We start from the raw sequence: 26,602 nt of genomic DNA on the forward strand, positions 1-26,602 counted from the left end.
CGATGCTCAGCAAACACTGAGAGGCATTTTAGAGCCTTTAGAATAGGGGCCGTGAGCCAGTGCTGGGTTCCAGTCCTGGCTTTGCACTCACCGGCCACACAGCCTTGGGCAAGAAACTGTTCCACGCCTCGGTTTCCTCATTTGTAAAAACAGGAAGGAGAGTATGGATGAAAAATACTGCCTACCACATCAGAAAACAAAGGGTATTGCGGCCGTGGAGCAGCAGCCGCTGCAGCTCCTCCCAACTGTGCACCCCAAGGGGAATCATGATGGACAAAAACCAAGATACTGACCCTAGATAGTTAAGGTGCGGATCAAAGGAGCGACTCCGTGAGACCAGACTCTCGCATCTTGCTGTCCATAGAAAAGCTCTAAATTCATTAACTTGAGATGTTTGGTTTTCTCTAATTAACAGTAATCTTTTGATGTCTGACTACCTGTTTTTGGTTACAAAAACTCCTCTATATCCTGGCTTCTCCCTTATCTCTTTGGAGCAGTCCCTCAGAGCTATCTGAAAGGCTGTCTTCCAGGCTTGAGTCCTCAGTTTTTTCTGCCAAATAAAACATAATTCTCAACTTTTAGGCTGTGCTTTTTTTTTTTTTTAGTCGACAAGGTAACAACAGTACCTACTTTAGACAACTGCTGTGGAGATGAAGTGAGTTAATGCACATGTAAAGAGCTCACAAGTGCCCTGAACACCTAGTCAGTGCCATGTTTGCTGTTACCAGTGAGCGACTGAATAAAGCTATAACTGCACACTCACCATACCATGTAATGTTGAAATTCACTGGGCTGGTCCTTCAGATACTATTCATTCCATTCATTCCCTGAATGTCTGTTTTGTGTTTGCCATGAGCCTGGTACCGTGCTAGGTGCGTGGGATAAAACGTTGAGTAAGATAAATTCTGCTCAGAGATGACTCAGAGGGTGGGGAAAACTGATGGGTAAGTGAGTGTAGCTTCTGTGATTTGCTGCAGGCAGTGTGACGATGGGGCGGTGTGTGAGGGGCACAGCGGGGAGGGGATTGTTCTGCCTGGGACAGGGGGGCAGAAGTGACACTGCAGAAATGCGTCTGGGGGAGGAGGTGCTCCAAGGAGCCCCGGTTCTTTGTCTCAGCACAGAAAGAAGTCAGCTAGAGGCAAAGTGATAGGTAAGAAGTGAGTTATTACAACAGGACGCTTGTGAGGTTCACAAGCGGCAGGCAAGGGAGTGCCGCCTTGAGAACTTAGTGGGCTCCAGTTTCATAATCGAAGGAAAAGTGGGGAGGAGAAGACAACCTTCGTCCTCATTTTTTTTGGTTTTTTTTTTTGTTTTTTTTGCGGTACGCCGGCCTCTCACTGTTGCTGCCTCTCCCGTTGCAGAGCACAGGCTCCAGACGCACAGACTCAGCGGCCATGGCTCACGGGCCCAGCCGCTCCACGGCATGTGGGAACCTCCCGGACCGGGGCACGAACCCGTGTCCCCTGCATCGGCAGGCGGACTCTCAACCGCTGCGCCACCAGGGAAGCCCTTCTTCCTCGTTCTTGAGTAGATGTCATGCTTCCATGATCAGTTCCTCCTCCACGTTGGTGGGGCGGGGGGAGTTTTCTGGGCCTCTATATGGTCAGACTGGGACTGTCGTGGCACAATGGAAATGAGCAAAAAGGCGGTAACACATACTAAAATACGGTAAATCATACGGTTTCAGTATAATGTCACCTTTTCCTTATATTTTTGTTCTTAGTGTGCGCAGAGAAGCGTGTCCTAGGGATCATTAACTTACTGACCTCCCCGGGCAGGATGTGGGTCTCCTGCCACCACTGCTTTATTGTTTTGGGGGCAAGTCTCATACTTCTGTTGCATGGTTTTGTTGCTAAGAAAGCCTGCTTGGTTTTGTGGTTTAGCAAACCTGCTTTCTTGAGTGATCATTAACTTACAGGGATCTGTAAGTTTCCTTTAACTTACAGGGATCTGTAAGTAAGTTTCCTTTACTTATGATCCTTTAGTGGGATGAACTATTTAATCACCTGCTTTGTCCCTTTATTCTGTCCCTATCGGAAGGAGCACAAGAATGGAGGGAACGCTGGCACCAAGCCTCACCGAGGTGAGTCAACAGCAACCTTTAGACAAAGCACAGCTTGGAGTCAGACACAAAGGAGTTAACGTTTTCTTTTCTTTTTTTAATTATCATAATAGAACATGACGACAACAGCAACAGTGCCATGAGTCAAAGGGACATGATTCCACACGGCCACATTTTTACATCCATCAAGGTTAGAGATTTTGAATCAAAAGAGCATGTTGAAACCCTACGTTAAGAAGTAGCCTCATGCAGCTCGATAACAAAAAATCAAACAACCCAAACCAGAAATGGGCAGAAGCCCTAAATGGACATTTCTCCAGAGAAGATATACAGATGCCAACACACACACGAAAGGATGCTCAACATCACTAATCATTAGAGAAATGCAAATCAAAACCACAATGAGGTATCACCTCACACCCGTCAGAATGGCCATCATCAAAAAATCTACAAACAATAAATGCTGGAGAGGGTGTGGAGAAAAGGGAACACTCTTGCACTGTTGGTGGGGATGTAAATTGATATGGCCACTATGGAGAACAGTATGGAGGTTACTTAAAAAATTACAAATAGAAATACCATACGACCCCGCAATCCCACTCCTGGGCATATATACCCTGAGCAAACCATAATTCAAAAAGAGTCATGTGCCAATATGTTCACTGCAGCTCTATTTACAATAGGCAGGACATGGAAGCAACCTAAGTGTCCATCATCGGATGAATGGATAAAGAAGATGTGGCACATATACACAATGGAATAAAGAGAATAAAAAGAAACGAAATTGAGTTATTTGTAGTGAGGTGGATGGACCTAGAGTGTGTCATACAGAGTGAAGTAAGTCAGAAAGAGAAAAACAAATACTGTATGCTAACACATATATATGGACTCTAAGAAAAAAAAATGTCATGAAGAACCTAGGGGTAAGACAGGAATAAAGACACAGACCTACTAGAGAATGGACTTGAGGATATGGGGAGGGGGAAGGGGAAGCTGTGACAAAGCGAGAGAGTGGCATGGACATATATACACTACCAAAGGTAAAATAGATAGCTAGTGGGAAGCAGCTGCATAGCACAGGGAGATCAGCTCTGGTGCTTTGTGACCACCTGGAGGGGTGGGATAGGGAGGGTGGGAGGGAGGGAGACGTAAGAGGGAAGAGATATGGGGACATATGTATACGTATAACTGATTCACTTTGTTATACAGCAGAATCTAACACACCATTGTAAAGCAATTATACTCCAATAAAGATGTAAAAAAAAAAAAGAAATAGCCTTTTCACTGTAGTAAAAGTTAGTGACCTCATCGCGAAAACTGGGGTCTTCAGTAGCAAAGGACTACATGAATAGTTAAAATACCTTTTTATTAAGAAAACTGCTTGCACTTACAAGTTGAATATGCAAACGTTAGTAAGACACAGAAACATTTCCGATTCTCTGGGCATGAAGAATTGGCATCTGGACTGCAGCTAGTTACAAGAATAAGGTTTAAAACTTTAAGTAGTAGAAAGTTTAAATAGTAGAAAGAGTGCTAGTCTGCTTTCAACTGGGAGAAATAGGGCGGGAAAAGGTCAGAACAGGAGATGTAGATTTGCCCAAAGGCTGTGAACCAGCTCCCCTACCTCCACCCTATCTAAGATTTTCCCCAAGAAGCACCTCTCAGATATATTGTTGAGGAGCCAGGTCCCTCAAGGTCCCAGAGATCCACAGTTACTGCGTGGGAGGACGTGGGACAAGTTCATCCCCACTGTCACATCCACTTTGTACGGTTCTCCATCCAGGGCGACTCCCCATGAAAGCCCAAGACGATGGAAAGGGAGAGGACTTGGATTTCCAAACAACTTGCTAGATTCCAGGTCACTGCCCTTGGCTGGAATTATTTGAACTTGAGGCAGCAACCGTGTTCACTTCTGTAGCTCAGGAGACTTTTGATTTATTAAATGAGTCACAAACGGGGAAAGGTGGGGATTTGGAAGATACCCATAGTTTTGGAGTCAGAGACTGCACAGCCTAAACCTGGGTTTCCCAACCTCGGCATTTGGGGGATGGATGGCATTTGGGGGATGGGTGGCATTTGGGGGATGGGTGGCATTTGGGGGATGGATGATTCTTTGTCCTGGGGGCTCTTCAGCAGCATCCCTGGCTTCTATCTACTAGATGCCAGCAGAACACATCCCTCCAGTTCATGAAAACCAAAACTGTCTTCAGACATTGCCAAAGGTGCCCTGGGGGACAAAGTCACCCCCAGTTGAGAACCACAGTCCTAGTGGTTCAGAAACTTCATTGGTAGATGCCCTGGGCTCAAGACCCCGCTCTCCTGCTCACCCAAACAGGACCTGGCAACTCTCCCAAAACTCTTGGAGACTCAGTTTCCTGGAGGAAAGTGTAAAAGTTTGGAAGCTCCCTTCCTGCCAGCTTACAGAGCCTAGGTCACAACTGTCTGGATTGCTGGGACAATGCTTTGAACTCTAAATGCAGTGATTCTCTGGTTCATTAGACACTGGGGGAGAGACAGCTGCTGAGACTGATGCTGGGGCCACTGGTGCTGCTCAACCGCGTGGAGAGGGCTCGGTGGGGAGGGAAGGCTCTGGTTCCCCCAGTAGCTGTGGCACACAAATTCCTGCAAAGGTGACTCGTACATCTGTCAGGATTTATTCCCAAGGCAGCACGGGTCTCAAACCTCCTCCTGGGAATGCAGGAAGTCAGTTTGCAAAAGGACCCGGGAGCAGACGATGGACCTCGTCAAACAGCTGGTTGGACAGGTCTGGGCAGGTGCAAGTGCACGATGGTCAAAAGGTAGGTGCCCCCCACATCCCGGGAACTGTGCAGCCCAACCAACCCCTCCAAGGGCTTGCTCTGCTTTTATTCTCTATCTTGACAAAAAAAAAAAAGTATGACTTTTTACCAAGACTCAGAACAAGCCATGCAGACTTTTCCAAAATTTACATAGTCCTTTTCAGGTACTTTTGACAATTCCATGGCACTCCTGATAGTTGCTGTTTTCTCACTCTGGAGGGAACTTGCCCACCTTTAATCACCATGGTTTGCACTGTTTTGTCCCCTGTCTACCCCCAGCCTCCCATCCAAAAAAAAAAAAGAAGGAAAGAAAATGCTCAATGTCTGATCGCAGAAGTGACTCGCTGGGGACACCTGGCCACCACTGAATTCTGATTACCTGGGTTTCCTGGAGTGGCTTCTCTTTCCGCTTGGAGATTACAGACTCCACCCCTGTGGGCTCTCAGTGCCCAGCCACCCGGCCTCCCCTCCAGCCCTATCATGACGCTCTCACCACATGATTGAGGTCAGGGCCCTGTGGAGCAGGTGAGGCAGGAGAGGTGGGCAAACACGGGACATTCAGGTTCCAGCTGCTCCTTTGGGCCAGAAGCACAGCTCCTTGGGCGTCTCCAGCACGGCAGCCCAGCCCACCCAGGACTTGCTCTGAAGGGGGTCAGATGACAACTGCCAGAGAACATGATGCCTGTCCCAAGGCTGGGACTGGCATCCGGGGCCCTGCTGTGTTCCCCAGTGAATGCACAGCGCCCTGGGCCAGGCATCCATCCGGGGATCTGTCAGCTCTCCACTAATCTATGATGTGACCCCGGCTGACCTCCCGAAAGTTACGGTCCTGATTAGATGCTCTCTAAAGCCTCTTGTTGCTGTGAGGTTCTACAACTGATAAATACCCGGGCAGTGCTGCCCGCCCCTTTCTAGGACGTCCACTCAAAATCCCTCTCCAGGACCAGAACAGCCGAGCCTCAGAGGCTCATCCTGGGCTGGTCCATCCCAGAGGGCTCATCGTGGAGGGTGCAGATGCAGGGAGACCGAGACGCAAGGTGACCGCCCAGCCTGCAGAGCCAGCAGACCTGGGTCTGAATCACAGCTCCTCGGCGATGGATTCTCACACACACAGCCTGGCCTCGGCTTTCTCAACAGAAAAATGGGACAGTAATTACTGTGCACCTCTCTGTACCCTCACTCCTGTCCCCGAGGGGTGATTTGAGAAGTAAATGAGATACATCAGCACAAGGAAGGTGTGTAACGACAGCACTAATCATTGTTAACAATATCACTACTAATAATGAGGGAAGGTCAAGTTCCTGCAGAAGGAGAGGACCGTTTGTCTGGAAGGAATCGGGCAGCAGTGTTGATGGCAGCCAAGTGTCTCCAGTCTCCAGGGAGGGATTCCGACAGATGCTAGTGGGTTGGCGGGCAGCCAGTCCTTCCGTTCAGAACAAGCTGGAAAATGGCCTGTTGTCTCTCGAGGCCCGTGGTACTAGCCTGTCCTCCCTGCTTTTCTCCCTCAGATTCCGGGGGACCCCTGAAAGGAAGTATGAGCATCTTTCTCCGGGGGGTAGACAGGGTCAAGGGAGTCTCATTTGCCTCTTAATCCCATGGAAAGGGCAGGAAAGACAGAGCAGGGGCCGGCAGAGCGGTTGACTCTCCCAAGGCCTATAGGAGGCGGAATCCCCTTAGGACATGCCCGGCTAAAGCGTCCCCTGGCCTGGCCTCTCCTCCAAAGCTCCAAGGACTGCAACTCATGACCTCATAAAGCAAGTGCTGGTCTGTGCGGTGAAGCGCAAACACACACAGGTGCGCGACACCCACGCTGGCAGAGGGGAAATGCAGAAGCACGCAGAGGCGCATATTCCAGCAGTGGTAGGACCCCTTCTCTGAGGAACAGCTACTGAAGAGGCAACCCCTCCTTCCTCAGCACGGACCCATCAAGCCAGGGTGGGCTCAGGGGCCAGCCTCACATGGGAGAAGCCAGAACGGGAGCCCCAGGCTGGGGTCCGAGAGAGGAGCGGCCATCCCCAGCTGCTCGGGAGAGCCCTGGGGCTCCGCGGAAGACCTGAGTCTGGGCTGGGGCCCAGCCTGCAGCACAGACCATCCCATGACTCTCCTTCTCAATTCTGGCTGTGTGAGCCTCACTCCTCGTGTGGGTCCCTCTGTGGGGCTCCGGGTCTGGGTCAGGGCCTTCTTCATGGGTCCCGAGAAAGCTGGTCTCTGGGAACTTCTCTGGCCATGCAGAGAGACTTGAGTTCAACTTAAAGGGGGGGGTGCAGGCAACAGGGACCACCCCCCCCAGAGCCTGGGCAGAGAAGGGGGGATGAACGTGCCCCATTCCAAGGATGGTCAGAGACTTCAACCTGCAGAGGCCACGTCATGACGTGGGAGCTCGGGAAACGGCCTCTGGAGACTCAGGGCCTGGTTTAAATGTGCCCTGGAGGCGCCGCCCAGCCACTGAAGGCAGCATGGCGTTGTTCCAGAAGGAGTCCGGCTTTAAGCCTCACTTTCCTGCCGTGTGGCCGCGGGCAAGTTATTCCGCTCCTCGGAGCTTCTGGTCCTTTAACTGTGTGTTGGAGCAATGATGCTCTAAGGTAAGCGTAGGGATTAAATCTGTGCCTGTGAATCTGGCACAAGGCTTGGACACAAGACTCAAGCGATGATGTCAGATCTCTTGGCCTTTACTTAACATCAAAGACAGAACCCCAACTGCAGCACGAGGGAAGGGGCAGTGCACTCTGGCTAGAAATCTAACATGTGCATCGATCCCTCCTGCTATCTGAGTGAAGGTGGAAAAAAAATTCACAGGAGATGGAAATGGGGTGACCCTGGGCAAGTCACTGTGATCCGTACGATGCATGGTTTAGACAAGAAGCTCTTTAAAGCTCTTGACCATCTATGGCCCTGACACTGAAAAGAAAGACCTGGAAGTTGAATTTAACTGCCAGCATGTCAGTTTTCATGTCAGGGAAAACAAAACCTTCAGAGGGGAGACCTCTGTGCCCAGAAATGCCCAGCGAACACAGGGCCCACCAGGGCTGCCCTGGGAGGCTGGCGGTCTCCTTAGAGCTAAAAGCCAACATTTCCTCTCTTCCCCACTCCTCCCCCTGTTATCAAACATAGAACCTTCTCTCCCATAGCCATCCCCACAGGCCATCTGAGAACGGGGAGCTGCCACCTGCCTCTTACAGGGCTGCAGGCTCCCTGGGGATGTGGGGTCAGAAGACAAAGAATCAGGGTATTGGGGCTGGATGGCCCCCATGAAGACACCTTGTCTCCCCACCCTGGCTCTGGAGTCCCCCCCTTGGGTTCCCTCATAAAGCCGCATGTCTAAGAAAGACCTTGCTCACGGGGCAGATGCCAGGCCTTGATGGACAGGAGTTTGCTGGAGAAGCAGCTGGAATGATGTGCTCACAACGGCCGCCATCCAGCCCCGCCTCCAGGCTGGTCCTGCCTCCAGACAGCAGGGCGCGCTCAGCGATTCCAGAAGGAGTCCAGGCCAAAGGTACCACAGCCCTTCTCCCGCTCCACAAAGGTCACGCCAGCTCTCTGTGCTCACGACCTCCACTTGAACTGAAGCACTTGTGGATGGACGCCAGGCGGCAGTGACAGATGCGGCCAATAAGGGCTGGCGGCCGGCGCTGTCTGCAGCGTGGGCCGGTAATCCTGTTATCGTGGCAGCTCGGTGCCAACCTCCCACAGACGAGTGGCTGCCTCTGGACAATTAAGATGTCCCTTTGTCTATCAAAAACACTCATTTCTCCTGAGACCACAGTGACAAACTCAGCCTTTTTGCAATTGTCCCCAAGTATGCATGAGGGCTTCTGTACCGGTCTTCTAAGTCTCTCAACCACAGAGGAGGAGTTTATGCCTCTGTTTTCTTCTGTACAGAGCAGGGAGGAAGAAGAAAGCCACTGCTGGCTTGTAGGCAAGCAAGCCCGTGTCTCAGCTCGTCCCACTCGGGGGCACAGGGAGAGCTGTTTCAGGAAGGGGGGCACTGCGCCATGAAGAAAAGTGAGCCCTTTCCTATACTGATCCCCCCAGCACGTGGGTGCACCCAAAGGCCAGCAGCGCTCTGGCCCTGATGAGGGGCTCCCAGGTGTGCCCCCCAGCCGCTGCCATTTAAGCTTGTAAGGGAACTGACTCAGGAGAGCATATTTACACCTGCAAGGGTGCATGGGAGCCAAACCAAGGGTACAGTGTGGGTGTCTAACTCCCTGCCCGCCCTGCACACTGCTTCCAGACCCTCAGGATATTCTGCCCAGGGCAGCTGAGAAGGCAGGAATCTGCTCAAGACAGTGCTTAGATGGGGCAGAGACAGCCCAGAACTGATGGGCAGGAAATGTCTCTCCTGCTCTGACCCCTGCCTTTACGTGCCCTGGGACCACAGGCAAATCACGTCCCTCTCCCTTCCACCCGCCAAGCGATGAGGTACACACACCTCCTCCCTAAAATTCCGTGATTTCTCAGAGAGGAAAGAGCATCTTCAGTGGGTGATCTAAAGAGTTAACTGCCTGGCAGATCTAATTTTTAAAGGCACCTTCTCCTCTTTTCACAAAGAAGAGAAAGTCCACCCAGCAGATAAAAACCACCATCACTGCCACCCCTGAAATCCACGTCACCAGGAATCCCCCAACCTTGGGTTTCATAAGGGGCCAGGTGTCTGGTAACAAAGACGCCATTTGCAAGTCAAATGAGGAACGTTCTATGACCCTTCAAGTGACCACCACCAATATTCCGAGGGGCTGACTGGGAAACCAGATTGGGGTGGCAACACTCAAGTTCTGAGGGCTGCCCTTGCCCTCAGGTAAGCTGGCAGAAAAACGAGACACAGAAGTGATTATTCAGTGCCAGCAAAGGATCATCCAACCATGTCTGTATTTTAAACTGACTGGCTGCTCCGTCTGGTCTCGTGTTCGTGGAATGCAGTTTCAAGAATTCCCCAAACTACTCCTCGAAGGCTCTGCCCCGGCGTGCCTCCGGGGGCTGGAAGCCCAGGCTCCCATATTTTCTGGATCAGCTGGACCACAGCCTGGAGTATTTGAAATCAGGGCCGCTTGGGGAAATCCCAGACGCATGGTGACTCCCCTTGGAGAGACCGCGCACCTGGTCAGCACTCCTGGTTCTAGAACGCGGGCGCAGCCAAAGGCCAACAGCGACAGTGCCCCGCTGTGAGCCCGGCGCAGGGGGGGCCGTCCCGGAGCTCCCGCGGCTCAGAAGGTGAAGGCATACACCACCCCCACCACGACTATGTTCCCCAGCGTCGCTATGATGGCGATCCAGAGCAAGACAGCATCGTTGGACGACCTTGGCGGCTCCTCTGGCTGACCCTGGCCGTTGGAGGCCGCGTGCACGTTGGTGGAGGAGTTAAAGAGGGAGTACTCGGTGCTGAAGTCCTCGTTGGGCGAGTCCATGAAGGCGCCTCCCATCATGGGCAGCTGAGAAGAAGGAGAGAGAGAATTAACCAGAGCCCTCGGGAGCTGGGAGGCTGCCCGCAGAGGGGCAGCTGCCTGGTCAAGCAGGCCCCTCGAAGATACAGCACCGAACTGGGCTTTGCTTTGGGTCTTTTAAATAAATGACAGTGCATATTTTCATCTAGAAAAATTAGCATTCACAGCAACCTTTTGAGGCAGACACTCACGCCCACTTTGCAGATGAAGAGGTTAAGGCCCCGAACAGCTCAGCAGACTATCTCAAGGCTAGCTGGCAACTCACTGGGACTTACAGACCCTCCCTCTCTAAATGCCAGGCCCTCCATGACAGCACACATCGTCAAATGTCTTTATTCTTCTAATTGTAAAAGTAATATCGGCTCAGCACAGAACATTAAGAAAATACAAAAGAGGAGGAAAAGAAAGAGAATCATAATCTCACGACTTTGGGATAATCACTGTTCACATCTTCCTTTCTAATCTTTTTCTGTGTGTGTGTGTGTGTGAGTGAGAGAGAGAGAGAGAGAGAGAGAGAGAGAAGTTTTAAACATGTGGCTTTATATTCCTGTATTTAAAAGCCTATCAAGGGCTTCCCTAGTAGCGCAGTGGTTGGGGGTCCGCCTGCTGATGCAGGGAGCGCGGGTTCGTGCCCCGGTCCAGGAGGATCGTCTGTGAGCCGTGGCCGCTGGGCCTGCGCGTCTGGAGCCTGTGCTCCGCAGCGGGAGAGGCTGCAGCAGTGAGAGGCCCGCGTACCACAAAAAAAAGCCTACCAAGATACAGTTTCACAGTTGTATAATATTCTATCATAACCACAAGCCATAATTTAACCGTTCCTCTAGAATTGGAGATTTAGGAATGTTGATGCTTTCCTATTATAAACAATGTACTGGTAAACATCCTTGTACATACGTTTGGGTACGCATACATGCTTGCACGTGCATTTTTTTTAATATCAGTTGCTTACCTTTATAGTTTTTATTACTTTATTTTATTTTTGGCTGTGTTGGGCCTTCGTTGCTGCACGCGGGCTTTCTCTGGTTGTGGCGAGCGGGGGCTACTCTTCGTTGCGGTGTGCGGGCTTCACATTGCGGTGGCTTCTCTTGTTGTGGAGCATGGGCTCTAGGTGCGCGGGCTTCAGTAGTTGTGGCACATGGGCTCAGCAGTTGTGGCGCACGGGCTTAGTTGCTCCATGGCATGTGGGATCTTCCTGGACCAGGGGTCGAACCCATGTCTCCCGCATTGGCAGGCGGATTCTTAACCACTGCACCACCAGGGAAACCCTGCATGTGCATTCTTATTTATTAGGCAGTCCCAGATACAGAGCTTCCCAGTCAGCGGGTATGATGCTTCAGAGCTTCTAATTCACAAGGACAAACTCCCCAGAAGAGTGACTAATTCCCAAGGCCTTGTTTGCTGTACAAGAAGCGGCTGGTTTGCACTCCAGGGATCAGGGCTTCCTCTTTGCGTTTGTAAAGCCCCTTATTCCTGAGACTCAGGTGTGCGGGTAGGGGTGAGTTGGGCTGCTCAAAGGGAGGGCCTGGACCTGGATGCAGTCCAGAAGACCAATGTCCAGGCCATCCGGGCCCTTCCAGACCCGTCCAGAGGCTGACACGACTTAAGCCCCAGGGTTGGCTCTGTCAAGTGTGAGGCCCACAATAAACGTGTTTTTTTAATGGTACATGAACGAACGAGCACTGAACAGTTAAGCCTTCCTTCGATACACGTTTATTGAGCTACTACTGCTACTACCAGCATGGAGGCCCAGCTACGGTCATGGAATGTGCTAGAGATTTTAAAATAGTCTTATTTAATCATTCAACTATCCTGCTGGAGCATATCACGGTACCCCCATTTCAGATGGGTAAGCAAAGGTCAAGGCCACTGTACTCGTCTGTGCTGGGGTCAGGGCTGAGAGTCGGGTGTGTCCGACTGTGGAGCCAGGGTGCTTCCCGTTCTGCCCACAGCCTCTCCGACTCCCAGGTCAGACTCAGTACTGGGCCCCGGAGATGTACCAGTCACTACCCCCAGGGGCCACGCTCCAGCCGGGCACATGTGCACTGCCCTGGGGGGTGGTGGGAGCAGAGTGGGGTCCACCTCACGCAGCCGCCCGTCTGACTTGTATTAGGGATGATTAATTAGGGGCCTCAGTCCTAGACTCTGCAGACAGTGGTGAGCCAGACAGGTGAGGGCCACGCTCCAGGTGGGGATGAGAGCAAGGAAGGAGAAGGAGGGAGAAAGAGGGGAGGGAGGGAAGGAAGGAGTAAAAAAGAAAGAATATCTGAAAGGAACACGAACCATCAGAGAATTCACAGAGAGAGGCTACTTCCAGGCAGCTCCATGTGTGGCCTGCTCTGAATCGCAATGGCCTCTTTTTAAAGGATGCCCATGACTGTGTCAATGGGTGCTTCCGAGCACCTGCTTGGGCTGAGAAGAGCAGCCTTTGACAGACTCGTGCTGAGAGGAGCTTGGCATTTCCTCAGTAACACAGCTTGGTCCTTTAGTTCGGTGGGGACCCGGCAGTTGTCAATCTGGGGCTGTAGTAACAGGAAGAGGCCAACAGGGGGCGCTGAGGATAGGCCACGTGCAGATCCTCGATGGGGCCGCTGGTTACAGGGATGAGCTCACTTTGTGAGACTTCATCCAGGGCTGCATTTATATATGCGTCCTTCTTATATGTGTATTATAGTAAACAGTGTATTAACATATTTAGTGTATCTTGAGATATGATGACAAACACAGATGAGAATGACAATTAACATATATTCTATTAAAAATACAATTGAAAGTTTAAATAGGAGAACTGTGACCTCCTTTTGTCCCCCAGCTGGTGATGCAGATGAGATGGGTTACAGCTGAATCAGGCACATCCGTCCTAAGGGGGCAGCAGAGGCAGCGATGCTCTGGCCTGCAGGGAGGGGCCCGAGCTTTCCCATTAAACCTACTCATCCTTCGAATCCCAGCCAATGGTCCTGTCCACTATAGCCTTCCCTCCCAAGTAGCCCCAAGACCACATCCTTCCCTTGGGGGCACCCACCCCAAGATGCAGTTCCCATCTGCGTCCCCCAGTGGCCGGGAAGCTCTGAGGGGGGAGCAGATGAGTTGCTTCTCATCGTGGAACTCCTAGAGCCTTGCCCAGGTCAGGAGCACAGTCGTGCCTGAGAAATCCCTGTTGAGTGACGGATGAATGACACCCACCCTCAACTTGGACCAACAACATTGTTGGCTGATTCTGCCTCTCCGGCAGCCCCCCACTGACCCCACCCCTACCTGGCGGGTACCCTTTCCTCCTGCTGCCCTGAAATGGTACCACGCTTCTCTCGGGGAAATCGGCAGAACCTTCATCTGACCCACCCATGGCGAAAGCATCACTCAGGTGAGCTCATGGAGACTATATGCCAGAGAGTGGGGATCAGGCCAGACAGGAAGCTGCCCTTCTCCCTCCCCTGCGGGTTCCACAGCCCCCTCCCTGGCGCCCCTGCTGCACTCCCCCTGCCCGGAATTAATCCCATGCCCGTTGTCCTCTGCCCAGCGACCCGCCTCAGCCTCTCCTCCTTCCCCAAGGGCACTGGGTTTTTGGACAGATGCCCCGCCTCGACTCTGCTCTCCATCCTGTTGAGATCTCTGGACGTAAGCCTGCGCATCTTCCCTCTCCTCTCTTCGGGACATGTGTGGGCTCGATGAGCATTTTCATCCAATTCACTGGGGGGAGAAAAAGGGGGCACTGGACAGAGCCTTTGGTGGGGTGAGGAGAGAGCAGCCCCCAGGCTGACACAGCCCTGCTGCCTACCTGCGCGGGGGCAGCTGCCCTTCCCTTGCGCCCCCCTCCTGCTCTCTGCTTCCCTGTGGGTAGGTAATGCCCTGTGTTAGTTTCCTGTAGCTGCTATAATAAATCGCCACGAACTCAGTGGCTTCAATGACACACATTTGTTATCTTACCGCTCTGGAGCTCAGACGTCTGACTGCGCTCATTATATTGGGCTCCCTTGGACCGTCTCCCATCCCAAGATCCTACACCTTCATCACGTCTGCAAGGTCTCTGGCCACATAAGGTGACAACCGCAGGCTCGGTTAACTGGAGGTAGGTCTCCCACCACACAGGGAACTCTTGAAGGCAAAGCCATGGCCCACTCATCTCATGCTCCCTCAACCCCATTTGTAACACAGAAAGAGTGACAAGTACAACCGTGTGGAATTAATGAACTTGAAACCAGCAGACAGCCCCCCCCCATCGGCTGCACTTCATACACCCGCTCTCAGAGCTCCCCGGCGATGAGACAGCTCATTCTCCACGCTGAGCCCCCCTCTGCCCTGCACCTCATTGACGGACAGCTCAGCACTGCCAGAGGTCGCAGCCGGTGGCATCTGATTCTGTCGCCTCAGAGTGTGAGGGATGGAGTGGGTTCTACTGTCAGAAAGACTCGGGGAGTGAATCCTGCTTCATTACAGAGAGTACAGCCAAGCGAATTTAACCAACCGGCTTCCGTTTCCTTCCCTGTAAGTAATGAAGATGATACAGTGGAACCAGCAGGATTCTCGCAAGGAGGGAATCAGATCATATATGATAAATAAAACGTGGCACCAGTCGCTCAATCATTCCTAATGTTCTTTCTTCTTGTTCGTGTAGTAATTCAAAACCGAGAGACGTGCATCTCTTATCCAATTGCTTAAGCTAAAGTGACGGAATCGGGAACCTGCCATTTCCAGTTGTGTGCTTTTGTGAAATCAATTAATCAGATACTCATCTGCATACAGGCGGCCCTCCACTCCCACCAAGTTCTGCTGAGTTCAGCCAGCACTGTCGCTCAATCCAACTCCTCAGCTGTGTTGGTTTTGATGTTTTTTCCTTTGTAAAACAGATTCTACTTCAAAGTGCCGGGTTACACATGAAAATAACTTTACACAGCAAAATTCCACGAATAGAAAACCAAAAAGGGTCAGCCTCAATTCTGCCATTTGGAAGTTGGGAAGATTTGATCAGAAACTGACTCATGGTAAGAACGAAGGAATGATGGCTGAAGTCACTTCAGAAGCAGGTGATGGCAGAAGCCTCTGGAAGGTCTTTCCGAAAGGCCCTCCGGCCGGTCAGGTCTAATTTTAAGCCATTTTTGGAAATGACCTCCGGGTGTCATGCCCTTACTGAGACGAGCAACTGGGCCTTCTCAACCCCGTGGGCAGGTGTAGTCACTGGCTTAAGGCTCAGAGATTTGAGGGTGATGACTCCTAACTTCAAACACTCAGAGGTCCACCATGCAGAAAAGAGTGTGACCCGAGGAGGCAGAACAAGAGAAGAAGTCTCCTCTGGCTCAGTTAGACATTAACAATCAGAAGGACACAGGGTGGGGGGACTCGTCTCCTCATAAGAGATGATCTTGTCAAGATCAGAAAAACTCTGGTTGGCTTGTTGAAGAGGGGATACCAGGACAGAGTGTCAAGGTCAATGGCCAGTGGTCAAGGTCAATGTTACCTCTACAAGCCTCCTGACTACAGCTGCCAGGAAGGCAGGGACCTTCCCTCTTTCCCACAGTATCCTCGAGCCTAGAAGAGAGCCAACACTCAAAACACACTTGGTGAATGAATGAATTCTTGAAACATCGGCCAAGAATCCTGAGGGTGAGCTGAGATTTGGGCCCGGAGCCAACACTTCCTTTCTGTGGGACCGAGACCCACTTCTTCACCTGAAGCTCAGGTGTTTCATTTAAAAATGGGGAAAATAATACAGACTGCTTCAGAGAAGAAGGGAGATGCTGGGAGACCCTTACAATACGTAAAAAACGCTTTCTGGGGAGAAAGGCGAGTCACAAAATAAACTCAGTTGCCATCCCTGAAATTAAAAACACGCCTAACAGTAACATCATATATTATGCGTGGATCCACATGTATGTAAACGTACAGACATGGACTGTGAATACATCAGCCAGATTTACAGCAGCAGCTGCCTCTGAGAAAGGGGGAGATGGGAAAGAGACTGATTTTGTTTGTAATATTTTCTTATAAGGAAAGATGAAGAAACATGGTAAAATATTCAAAAGTGTTCTCCTCTGGTTAGTGGGCACATGGATGTCTGTCACTTTTTGGTGTTTTACACTTCATAACGTTAAGACCAATCCTTTGAACACTGGAGAGCATCACACGCAAGACGGTAGGACCAGCCACCCTCGGAAGCAAAGATGGTACCCAGAGCTCCAGGTCGCCATCCTTCAGTGCTGGGGTCACCGCGTGGCATGTGTGGCCTCCAGGAGGGCGTGGCTGTCATGGACACTGCGGCACCATCCTCCAGGGTGCCCACCCTGCCCCCCACAGAAGCGCAGCTCCGTGGAGGTGGGCCCTCCAGGTCTCCGTCTGTTCCCACTGAGGAGACGGAGGTTACATAAATCTCCCCTAAGCTGGGCCCCTCCAGGGAAAGGAACAGAAGATGCTTTCAAAAGGAAATCTTCAGAGCACGGTCACCAGAGGTGGCCCAGCCAGACACTTTCCTGAATAACGAGCACCTTTCAGAGGAGGGGAAATGAGAGAGAATGGCCACTTGTTGGTGGCGGCTCTGTGAAGGGGAGCTTTTTGGCTGTACCCTGGGCTCCACCAGACTCTTTTCCCTAGAAGGCCGTCCTCAGGTCCCTGGCACTGCAGGATCCTGGCCGAGCCACAGCTACATTCACTGCTCCTGGGCTGTGGATTTCAAAGTTGTTCCGCAGTAAAAACATTCGTATTGTCCCCTGTCCCTTTGGGGCCAGGAGACTTGGGTTCTGGCCCTGCTGGAGCCCTGCCTCTCTCTCTGAGCCTTACTTACCAGGGAGCAGCTCAGATGAGTGACCGCCAAGGTCAAGCCCAGTGCTCAGAAGTCTTGCCAGATACTAAGAAGGCCGGAGTCAGTTATTAATGGCCCTAAAGTGGGAGCCTGAGTGGTGAGGATTGTCAGATAAGCCCTTAGATAAAATCCTCAGAACTAATAAGGACCTACTGTACAGCACAGGGAACTCTACTATGTACTCTGTAATGGCCTATGCGGAAAAAGAATCTCAAAAAGAGTGGATATATGTATATGTATAACTGATTCACTTTGCTGTACAGCAGAAACTAACACAACATTGTAAATCAACTCTACTCCAATAAAAATTAAAAAGAAAAATCCTCAGATGAAATACAGGACACCCAGTTAAATCTGAATTTCAGATAAACAACAAAATAATTTTTAGTATAATAATAGTAAAGTAATTTTATATAAGTATATCCCAAATATTGCATTGGACATACTTACAGCAAAAATTTATATTTGTATTAAAAAATTATCTGACATTCAAATTTAATTGGGCCTCTGTCTTGTGTTTTTATTTGCTAAATCTGGCACCTCCATGCAATCAGAGAAAGAGCTGCAATTTCAGAATTTTTACAAAGAACCATCCCCTCGGTTTTGTCTCTGCAGAAGCCTGCCATCTGTGGCCCAGGATCCTGTGTGACCTGGTTCATCGGAAAATTCCAGGGACGCCTCCAGCCACACTACAAACATTATCAAGATAATTTCTCTCATCTCTAAATTCCTGAGGGGTCCCTGTGTTCCAAATATAAAGGCTGGATAGATACAGAGTGTCATTCACCCATTCATTATTCATTCAACAAACGCTGAAGGCCCACTCGGCTCCAGGAGGTGTGGGACAGACATGAGGGATGCCAAGGGGTAACCCGTGACCTCGGACCTTGCAGGGCTCACACTTTAGAGGAATACAGACTCAAACACACTGTCATAAAATGGAATTACCTGCACTTTGACAGAGATAAGAACAAGGCAAGTTGAGGTCAATTTCGTGGGCTGAAGAATCAGGCATGAGGTAGAGCCCCAGCGCTGTCCCTTCCTGGCTGTGTGACACACGCAAGTGGCTGACTCTCTCTGGACCTCAGTTTCTTTATCTGTAAAATGAGGCCAATAGTGGGACTCCTTACGCCCACCCCAGGGTGCTCGTGTCTGAAATATGCAATGTCCCAGCTGTCAGTACCAATGCTCACAAGCCATAACTGTTAGTGTCACCCTTGCTGTCCTAGCTGGGTGCACCCCAAGGGCTCAGGGCGGAAAGCCGGGCCTGCTCTCCTCTCAAGGCCTCGCCACAGTGAATCTCTTTTGATTTTCTCCATTTTGTGCCTTTGGATCTGGTTAATTTCCAGTGCATTCCACTGGGAACATGTGAAATGGAATTCAAGGCCCACTGCAGGATAAACCAGGATCCCCTTACAATGCATTCTGAAGGTAAGGCTTGAAGGCCCATCAGGGCAGGAGAGAGAAAGGGGCCAAGTTTCCATTTCCTGCCTGTGGATATTACCAATCATAACGATTCCCAGGAGGTCTGGGTTGAAGGGTGCACCACACTGGCCGCAAGGGCGCTTTACCTCCAGACCCGGGGAGGGGAGTAACCACGCAGCCGTGACTGGGCCGAGATGCCTGGAGATGCCCCAGGAGGACATGCCATCCTGGCTCCAGGCCCAGCTGGGCCACTTCTACTGCTGGGTACATTTCCTGTCTGAACAATGAGGATTCTAGCCCCAGACCCAGGGAACCCTTATAAAAACATTAAACTACAATGAAAGGTTTCTGGTGCCGAGACACAGCGCAGCTAGGAACTCTGGGCCTGACTCTGCGAGGAGCACAGCAGGTGGGCTGGGCGGGGCGGGGGCGGGGGACCCTGAAGCCAGACAGCAGGGGATGCTTTCTGGGGCTCTCCCTCCTTCCCTTCTGGCTTCCACAGAAAAGCCCTGGGAGAAACCCCTCTTTCTAGATGGAGAACTGAAAGGAGGGGGCTCCTGGGAGCGGGGGGTTCTGGTAGAATCTCCAATTTCTTTCTTTTTTTCTCTTTTCTCTCTCCTGGACTTGCCCCAGGGCCGGTCTCAGTCTCTGGACTGTGCTTGGATGGCAGTGATGGTGGCGGCTGTGACACGGGACCTAAAACACAAGAGAAAACCCTTCTTTCTGGCCAGCAGGACAGAGAAAAGGGCCCCCATAGTCTGAACAGTGTGGAGAGATCCCCTTATCTTTTCTTTCTCTTTTCTCACCTGCTTTGCAGAGCAGGCATCCTGGCTGTGCAGAGCTGGGTGACAGCACAGGAGGAGAAAGTTGACAGAAACATTGACTTTCTAGCTAGAGGGTTAGGAAACACCATTCCTGGAGCCAAAGAGCACCCCAGGGAGTAAATTTCGGGGGGGGAGAGTGGAGAAGGGGTCCCCTAATTCCGTGTGTAAACCTCACACATTCTGGGCTCGCTCCAAGCTGTGCATGCACAGAAACGAACCAAGGAATAGTAATAAAGCCTTTGAGAACAGAACTAAGACCCCTGCCCAAGCCCAGACCCACCCCTGAGTCTGAACAACATTGCAAAGGTGTCACAGTCAGAACTGATATCAGGACCACTGCTTACATAAAATGAGGCAAAATTTCCGAAAAAAGAAATCTCCAAATGGTTTCACTGACAAATTCTATCAAACGTGTAAGGAAGAATAACACCAGTTCTATACAATGTCTTCCAGAAAACAGAAGAGAAGACACTTTCCAGTTTATTTTATGGAACTCTTCCCAAATTATGTTTACGATGCTAGCATTATCCTGCTACAAAAATCAAAGATATGACAAGAAGAGAAGATGGAAGATCAATTTCCTAATTGAACACAGACAAAAAGTAGACAACAGATATTAGCAAATTGAATCCAGCAACATATAAGAAAGGATAATGCAAGACTGGGTCAACATTCGAAAATCAAATAATGTAATTCACTATACTAACAGAAGTAAGAAGAAACAAAACATAATCATATCAATAGATGCAGGAAAAGCGTTTGACAAAACTAAACATATACTAGTGGTAAAAACTCTTAGCGAAATAGAAATAGAAGGGATCTCCCTAAATCTGATAAAGAGTACCTCCAAAAAAACAAACAAACAAATAAACTAGAGCTAATATCATACTTAATGGTGAGAAACTGAATGCTTTCCCTCTAAGATCTAAGGAATAGGCAAGGATGTCATACTGGAAGTTCTAGGCAGTGCAATAAAGCAAGGAAAAGAAATAAAAGGTACATAGATGGGAAATGAAGAAATAAAATTGTCTCTAATTGCAGATGACGTGATTGTCTACATAGAAAATCCCAAAGAATTTACAGAACGATCATATAACTCATAAGTGAGTTTAACAAGGTCACAGAATACAAGGTGAATATTAAAAATTAATTATATCTCTATATTCAAGCAATGAACAATTGGAATAGAAAATTTTTAAAGTTTCATTTACAAGAGCACCAGAAAACAGAACACTACTATAAATCTAACAAAATATATACATAATCTGGCACACAGGAAAGAAGGGAGGGAGGGATGGAGGAAGGAAGGAAGGAAGGGAGGAAGGAAGGAAGGAAGGAAGGAAGGAAACATAGGCTTTGATTCGAGGGCTGGCAAGTTTAACACCCAAATCCTGCCACCTTGGTCAGCACATGACATGGGTCAGGAGAACTTTCTGATCAAGGAAAGTGACAATCATGTGAAAAGTCATCAGAATGGGAACTGCTGCCCGTCACCCTCCCCCCAGGGCCCATCTTGGAGTACAGGATCCCAAGGTTGAGTGGTCCCATCCCCTGGGGCTACAGGGCTGGTCAACAGGCTTCCCCCAGACCCCATCAGGAGAGAGCGCTCAGTTGTGGTGATGAGTTGGCCAGAGGCTGGGGGTCCCTGCTGGGTAGTGTGGTGAGTGTTAGTGGCTTAACTGGAGTGATGCACCAGCCCTGATGGCAATCAGAACACCGGAGTTTATGCCACCGGGTCCAGGAGAAGGCTGAAGGGGGCAGGGGTTTAGCCAGGGCATTTCACCATATGAGGAAGTTCCCTTGTGATGGAGGCATGGAAGCCACATGGGGGCTGGCAGGAGAGGCAAAAAGACATCACAAAACAGACTATACACCTAACAGAAAGGTGTACATGTGCTCAGCACCTGTACCCAAATGTCCATAGCGACACCATCTAGAACAGCCCCAAGATGGAAATAATCCAAGTGCCCATCAACAGTAGAAGGATACATACATTGCGACAATATTTACACAACGGAATTCTACACAGCAATGATTATGAACCACAGCTACACACAGCAGCATGGATGAATCTCACAAACTCAATGATGACAAAAACAAAACAAAATACCCAGACACAAATAAGAACACACAGTGTGATTCCATTTCTATCAGTGGTTCTCAACTGGGAGGGATTCTGTCCCTTAGGGGACTTCTGGTGATGTCTACAGACATTTTTGATGGTCACAGCTGGCGGACAGGGGGGTGCTCCTGGCACCTAGTGGGTTGCGGGCAGGGACGCTGCCCCATGCCCTACGGCGCACGGGACAGCCCCTGACAACACAGAATCATCCAGCCCTAAATGTCAATAGTGTCCAGGCTGGGAAAGTGTGGTTTTTATTAAGGTCACAAACAGGCAAAACTAATATCCTGTGTCAGCGTGAGAACTGCTCCTGGGGTGGGGGGGGGAGGGCTGGCTGTGCTCTGACCTGGGTGCTGGTCCATGCGCGCGCTCACTTGGAGGAGATGCAGAAAGCCGTCCGCTTTCCTGCGTGTCTATCTTACTCCAAAAGTTGTCCTTTAAGCAGGTGGGAAGAGTGAAGTTTGTACACGGATCTTGAACTTGATTCAAATGACTTTTGAGATGGAACCTCTATTCAGACAATTCACACTTCATGGGATGTTGTTTCCCTCTCTCAACAGATCAGAGGACGCTCAGAATGAGCTCTCCTGTCCCTGCAAACCGCAGGCAAAGAGCGTCGCAGGATGGCAGTCTTTCACCCACACCCATTCGGCTGCCTGCTAGGGACCCGCGGGCCGATGGAGAGACCAAGATGACACAGGGGCATCCTGAGGGTGGAGGCTAGAGCCGGGTGTGGGGTGTGTGGCCACTTCCCCGCACGCCTTCAGTCTGAATCTTCAAACTGCTAATGGGTCTGGCGCGGGTCACTTTTATTAAGGCCTTCAACAAAAACGGATACTGCCTCCGGAAAGGGTTAAGGAGTTTGCCTGAGGTTGGTCCCTTAGCTAGCAAGAGGCAGGAATCAGAAGTGTGTGTGTGTGTGTGTGTGTGTGTGTGTGTGTGTGTGTGTGTGTGTGTGTGTGTGTGAGACGGGGGCGGGGGGGATGGCTTCCAGGCCTCCAGACCACCAATCCTGAAGGCCTTCTCATGAAGTCACATGATACCTGGGGATGATATCCTGGCAGAGAACTGGCCCCCAAACTTGGCTATTTTGTTGAAAAAGCACAAGGAGAAAAACAGTTCTGCCCTTTTATCAAACTTGACAGCACACAGCCGGCTGCCCACCTTCCCGTGTGTTTCTTCCACGGAGGCTGAAGTTAATGGCAATATTTGCTTCCTAACGTCAATACCTGCCACTCCTGTTGGCCAGTGTTTACACACTGAAGAGTTTTTAATTAAAAACAAAATGGAGGAAAGAAAAATAAAAGCTAATGTTTACTGAGAGCCTGCTCTACGCCAGGTACGCCCTGGGCATCTCTGCGCGCGGTATTTTGCCATGAACCGTCCCTCGGGTCGGGTACCATCATCACAGTTGTTGGACAGGCGGGGAGAGGAAGCGGAGGCACGTGCTGAGAAGGGGAGAGCAGTGTGGTGAGGCATCGCCCCACAACCGTCTCCAGAGCTGCTCTATGCGGCGCACACATGCCTTCGTGTGCCCATGCTGCGCTGGACCAAGAGGAGAGGTGTTTCATTCCCTCAGAGAGAGAGGTGGAGATCACGCCTGCAGCACCCCCAAATGTGACAAGGCACAATGCCATCAGGACCAGTGCTGAGTGCACACGCAGAGCTGTTAGCACAGCTCCTGCGTTTATTTTGGTACCTCCCTCGGTAGCATGGACCCACTGTGATATCAGTCTTGTGCAACGGTGACTCTCAAAAAGCTTCCTGATTGGGGGTGGTGACGGGTCAGGTCCCATCACCTGCACGGGCCACACTGCCCTTCTTACCTCCCCCTGAGCTCCACTCGCCAGGCATTTTCACACAGGCACCTCCTAGCTCAAGCTGCTCACCTGCCCCTCTACTGCCTGTGGGTCCTCCACCTGTGTTCCTCTCCTGAGGCTCTCCTGAGCACCGAGGGGCCCAGCAGGATGAGCAGGAAGTCCCAAGGAAGAGCTGCTCTGGGCTGGGTGAGTGCTATTTCACCCTCACACCAGCCCAACACCAGGGGATGACGGGGGGCTCAGAGAGGGGCAGTCATTTCCCTAAGCTTGCACAGCTATAAGTAACTGATCAGATATCAACATTCATGTCTGCCAGCTCCAACCCTTGTTGTCACGCTAGACTGAACGGATTTCTCCACTAATTTATTCCTACAACTGATGAAATATTTATTATGTTACATTACATTATATTTCTTAGGTTACATCACATTATATTTATATCGCATTACATTATATTGTTACATTACCTCATATTACAGTTCACTATGTACTAACATTACGTCCTGCCATGTTACATTGTATTATAGTTAGCTATGTCCTAGTGTTCCATTAGAGTATATAATGTTATGTTGTTACATTATATCATATTGCATCATGGCTAGCTGTGTACTTGTTTATCTTTTTTAGGGGCTGCGAGCTTTTTAAGGCTAAGAGCTGAGTTTAATTTCTCTTTGTATCCCTGATGCCTAGCACATCAACTCACACAAAGTAGAAGCTAAGTATAGATATATATTTAAAATGTTTTCTCAATTACTTGCTGCACCTTGCACTCTTTGATACAATATCTACATGGTGGATGAGGTGGGCCTACTTGCTGTGGCAGAATATTTCTAGACCCACATAAGGCCCAGAAAAATAAGGATATTTTTGGAAAGCCTGAGAGCATTACAGAATGAAGAGGAAAAATCAAATTCACCATCTTTGAAACCGTTACCATAGGAACTCAGCAGGAGAAAATGCTGTCTCGTCAGAACACATCATCTTCGATTACCAGGAATAAAGGGAACACTGGCCTTGGAGAGAGAAAGGCCAGACATCAGTGTGGTGGTCCCGGGCTCCCAGGACCCTATCCTTCACAGGGCATCCACATGGACCGCAGTGAGAATTCAGGGGCCGTCACTTGTTTTTCGAGGACTGAGGCTGAGAACCTCAAGGAGAGACGGGATGATGCCGCCTCCACGGCTATTTGCAGTTGAGCAAACACAAAACAAAGGGGAATTCTGAAGTTCTTCCTTAGGGAATAGTTGGCAACGGTTGTCATAAATTAGTACCTATTCTGCCCCAATGAATTCAGTAGCGTCTTTGGAGTGATTCAATAGCATCACTGTAACCAAATGAGTGTCCCCTGTGGGGACCCGTGGCCTTAGGGTGATGGTGGGAAATTTGTTCCGCTGTTCACTCATTGGGTAAACAGGCATCTACTCCATTGGTGGTGGGGGGTGGGCGGGGGACAGAGCCCGGGCGGTGTGGAAGCCAGAGATGCAAAGAGAAAAGCCATGTGATCTTTATTTTGGAGGAAGAGAGAAGGAGAAAGGGAAAGAGAGAGAAGGAGGGAGAGAGAGAGAGGAAGGGAGAGGGTGGGGACAGAATTTACCAATGAAATAAAATTAAAACAGTGCGTTTTACCTCTGCAAGTGTGTGCACCCCAGAGAGAAGGCAGGATGGAGTGACGGCACACCCAGCATCTCTACCCCCTACGTGGATCCTTTTGGGTCATTTTTTAAATCTCCCCTCCTCTATAGGACAAAACGACAAAATCATTTTCAGTAGTAACCATGACACGAAACAAATAACAACACTGGAGGGAGACACTGGGATCTCCACGGAACGTTTTTAAGACACCAGTCTCCTCCAACCTACAAAGGTCCCAGTGAATCGCCACACCGCTCCTCCCCAGGGAAACCTGTGTGTGCAGGAAGAAGGGGAAGACACAGCACAAGGCAGGGTATGACTAGGAAGCTTCCAGGTTTCCACGAGGATGAGAAAGGGACTATTTCTTGCCATATCAGTAAACAAAGGATGTCACAGACATCAACGATTGCAGCCCTCCAAAGTAAGCCAGTAAGCCCAGGAAACCCAGGGCTGAAAAGAGAGCCTAGTGTGTTGTGAAGAAAACAGGGCACAGAGGAGACAGAAGGCCAGGTCCATATACGTAATCCCCGCCAGAGAGCATGGTGGCTCCAGAGACAGCCCGAACGGCATCTCAGCGCGCCCGGGAAGCAAATGAAGACCGGGCCGTGGCTTCTGTTCTTCCCCAAAGTCCCCACAGTCCTGTCCTTGGGTCAAGAGGACTTTTTAAGAAGGAACTGCTTACAAGGAGCCTTAATTCCTTTCCAGCTGGCATGGCCACTGAGAGCTACTCCTTCTTCTGTCCCCGAGGGTAACCAGCCACCGTCGGGGGTCTTGCAGGGACCAGGAGGGCTGAGACCTTGTCTGCAGCTGCAAATCAACAGCTGCTTAAGAACCTCTCTGGCCTCAGCTTACCAAACAAACATCTCCCACCTCCTCATCTCTGCCTCATCTACCTCCCAGGGTTTCTTCACGCATCAGATGAAAAGATTTTTCTTTTTATGCGGTAAGAGTCATGGTTTTACTGCGTACTGACACCCTCTTGTTTTGAGATTCAGGGCAGGGGCACTTGTGCTATTTTTGACGCTGAGTGTTTTGAAACACAGCAGGCACTCAATAAATGCTCACTGGCTTGTTTGGGCAAAATCACATCTGTATTATGCACCATAGGAAACCTGCCTGTTGGAGAGAAATCATCTTAGAAACAAGGTTGTAGTCTTCCCAAGAGTATTTAAAAACACTCGAGGACAAACGAGGCCCAGGGCACCCCAAGAGAGGGTGTGTTTGACAGCCAAGAGCAAAGAAAGCACTTCAATCCTCTGTGGAAAAACCCTGGTCCAGTTTAAGCTGAAAAGGAATCTGGGCCTGTTCCCTAAGGGGTCTGACAACATGCCACTCAGAGGACTGGTGTTAAGAGTATCTGATTGTTACCAGCAGCTGGAGGGAACACGGTGGGGATGGGGCAGGAGGAATTTGCTCTAAGAAGAGGCAGAAAACGCCTCCTTTCCAATCGAAAAAGACAGTCCTGTTGTTTCAAATAATTAATATAAAGACACACGTGGGTGGCTGTAAACTCCACGTCAGCTTTTGCAACATGCAGGCAAGAAAGAAGAGGGCTTCCCTGGTGGCGCAGTGGTTGAGAGTCCGCCTGCCGATGCAGGGGACGCGGGTTCGTGCCCCGGTCCGGGAAGATCCCACATGCCGCGGAGCGGCTGGGCCCATGAGCCATGGCCGCTGAGCCTGCGCGTCCGGAGCCTGTG

At 50.3% G+C, this 26,602-nt stretch overlaps 1 protein-coding gene across 1 annotated transcript in view; it reads right to left on the minus strand.

The window, feature by feature from the left end:
* Positions 1-2,145: 2,145 nt before the first annotated feature.
* Positions 2,146-26,602, minus strand: part of C2H14orf132 (chromosome 2 C14orf132 homolog) — a 56,525-nt gene continuing 32,068 nt past the window's right edge. The window contains exon 2 of the mRNA XM_060003964.1: positions 2,146-10,286. Coding sequence (XP_059859947.1) covers positions 10,062-10,286 — 225 coding nt within the window. The 3' untranslated portion in view covers positions 2,146-10,061. The remainder of the gene's footprint in view (positions 10,287-26,602) is intronic.

Source organism: Delphinus delphis, chromosome 2 (genome assembly GCF_949987515.2).
Source record: "Delphinus delphis chromosome 2, mDelDel1.2, whole genome shotgun sequence".
NCBI classification, from domain to species: domain Eukaryota; kingdom Metazoa; phylum Chordata; class Mammalia; order Artiodactyla; family Delphinidae; genus Delphinus; species Delphinus delphis.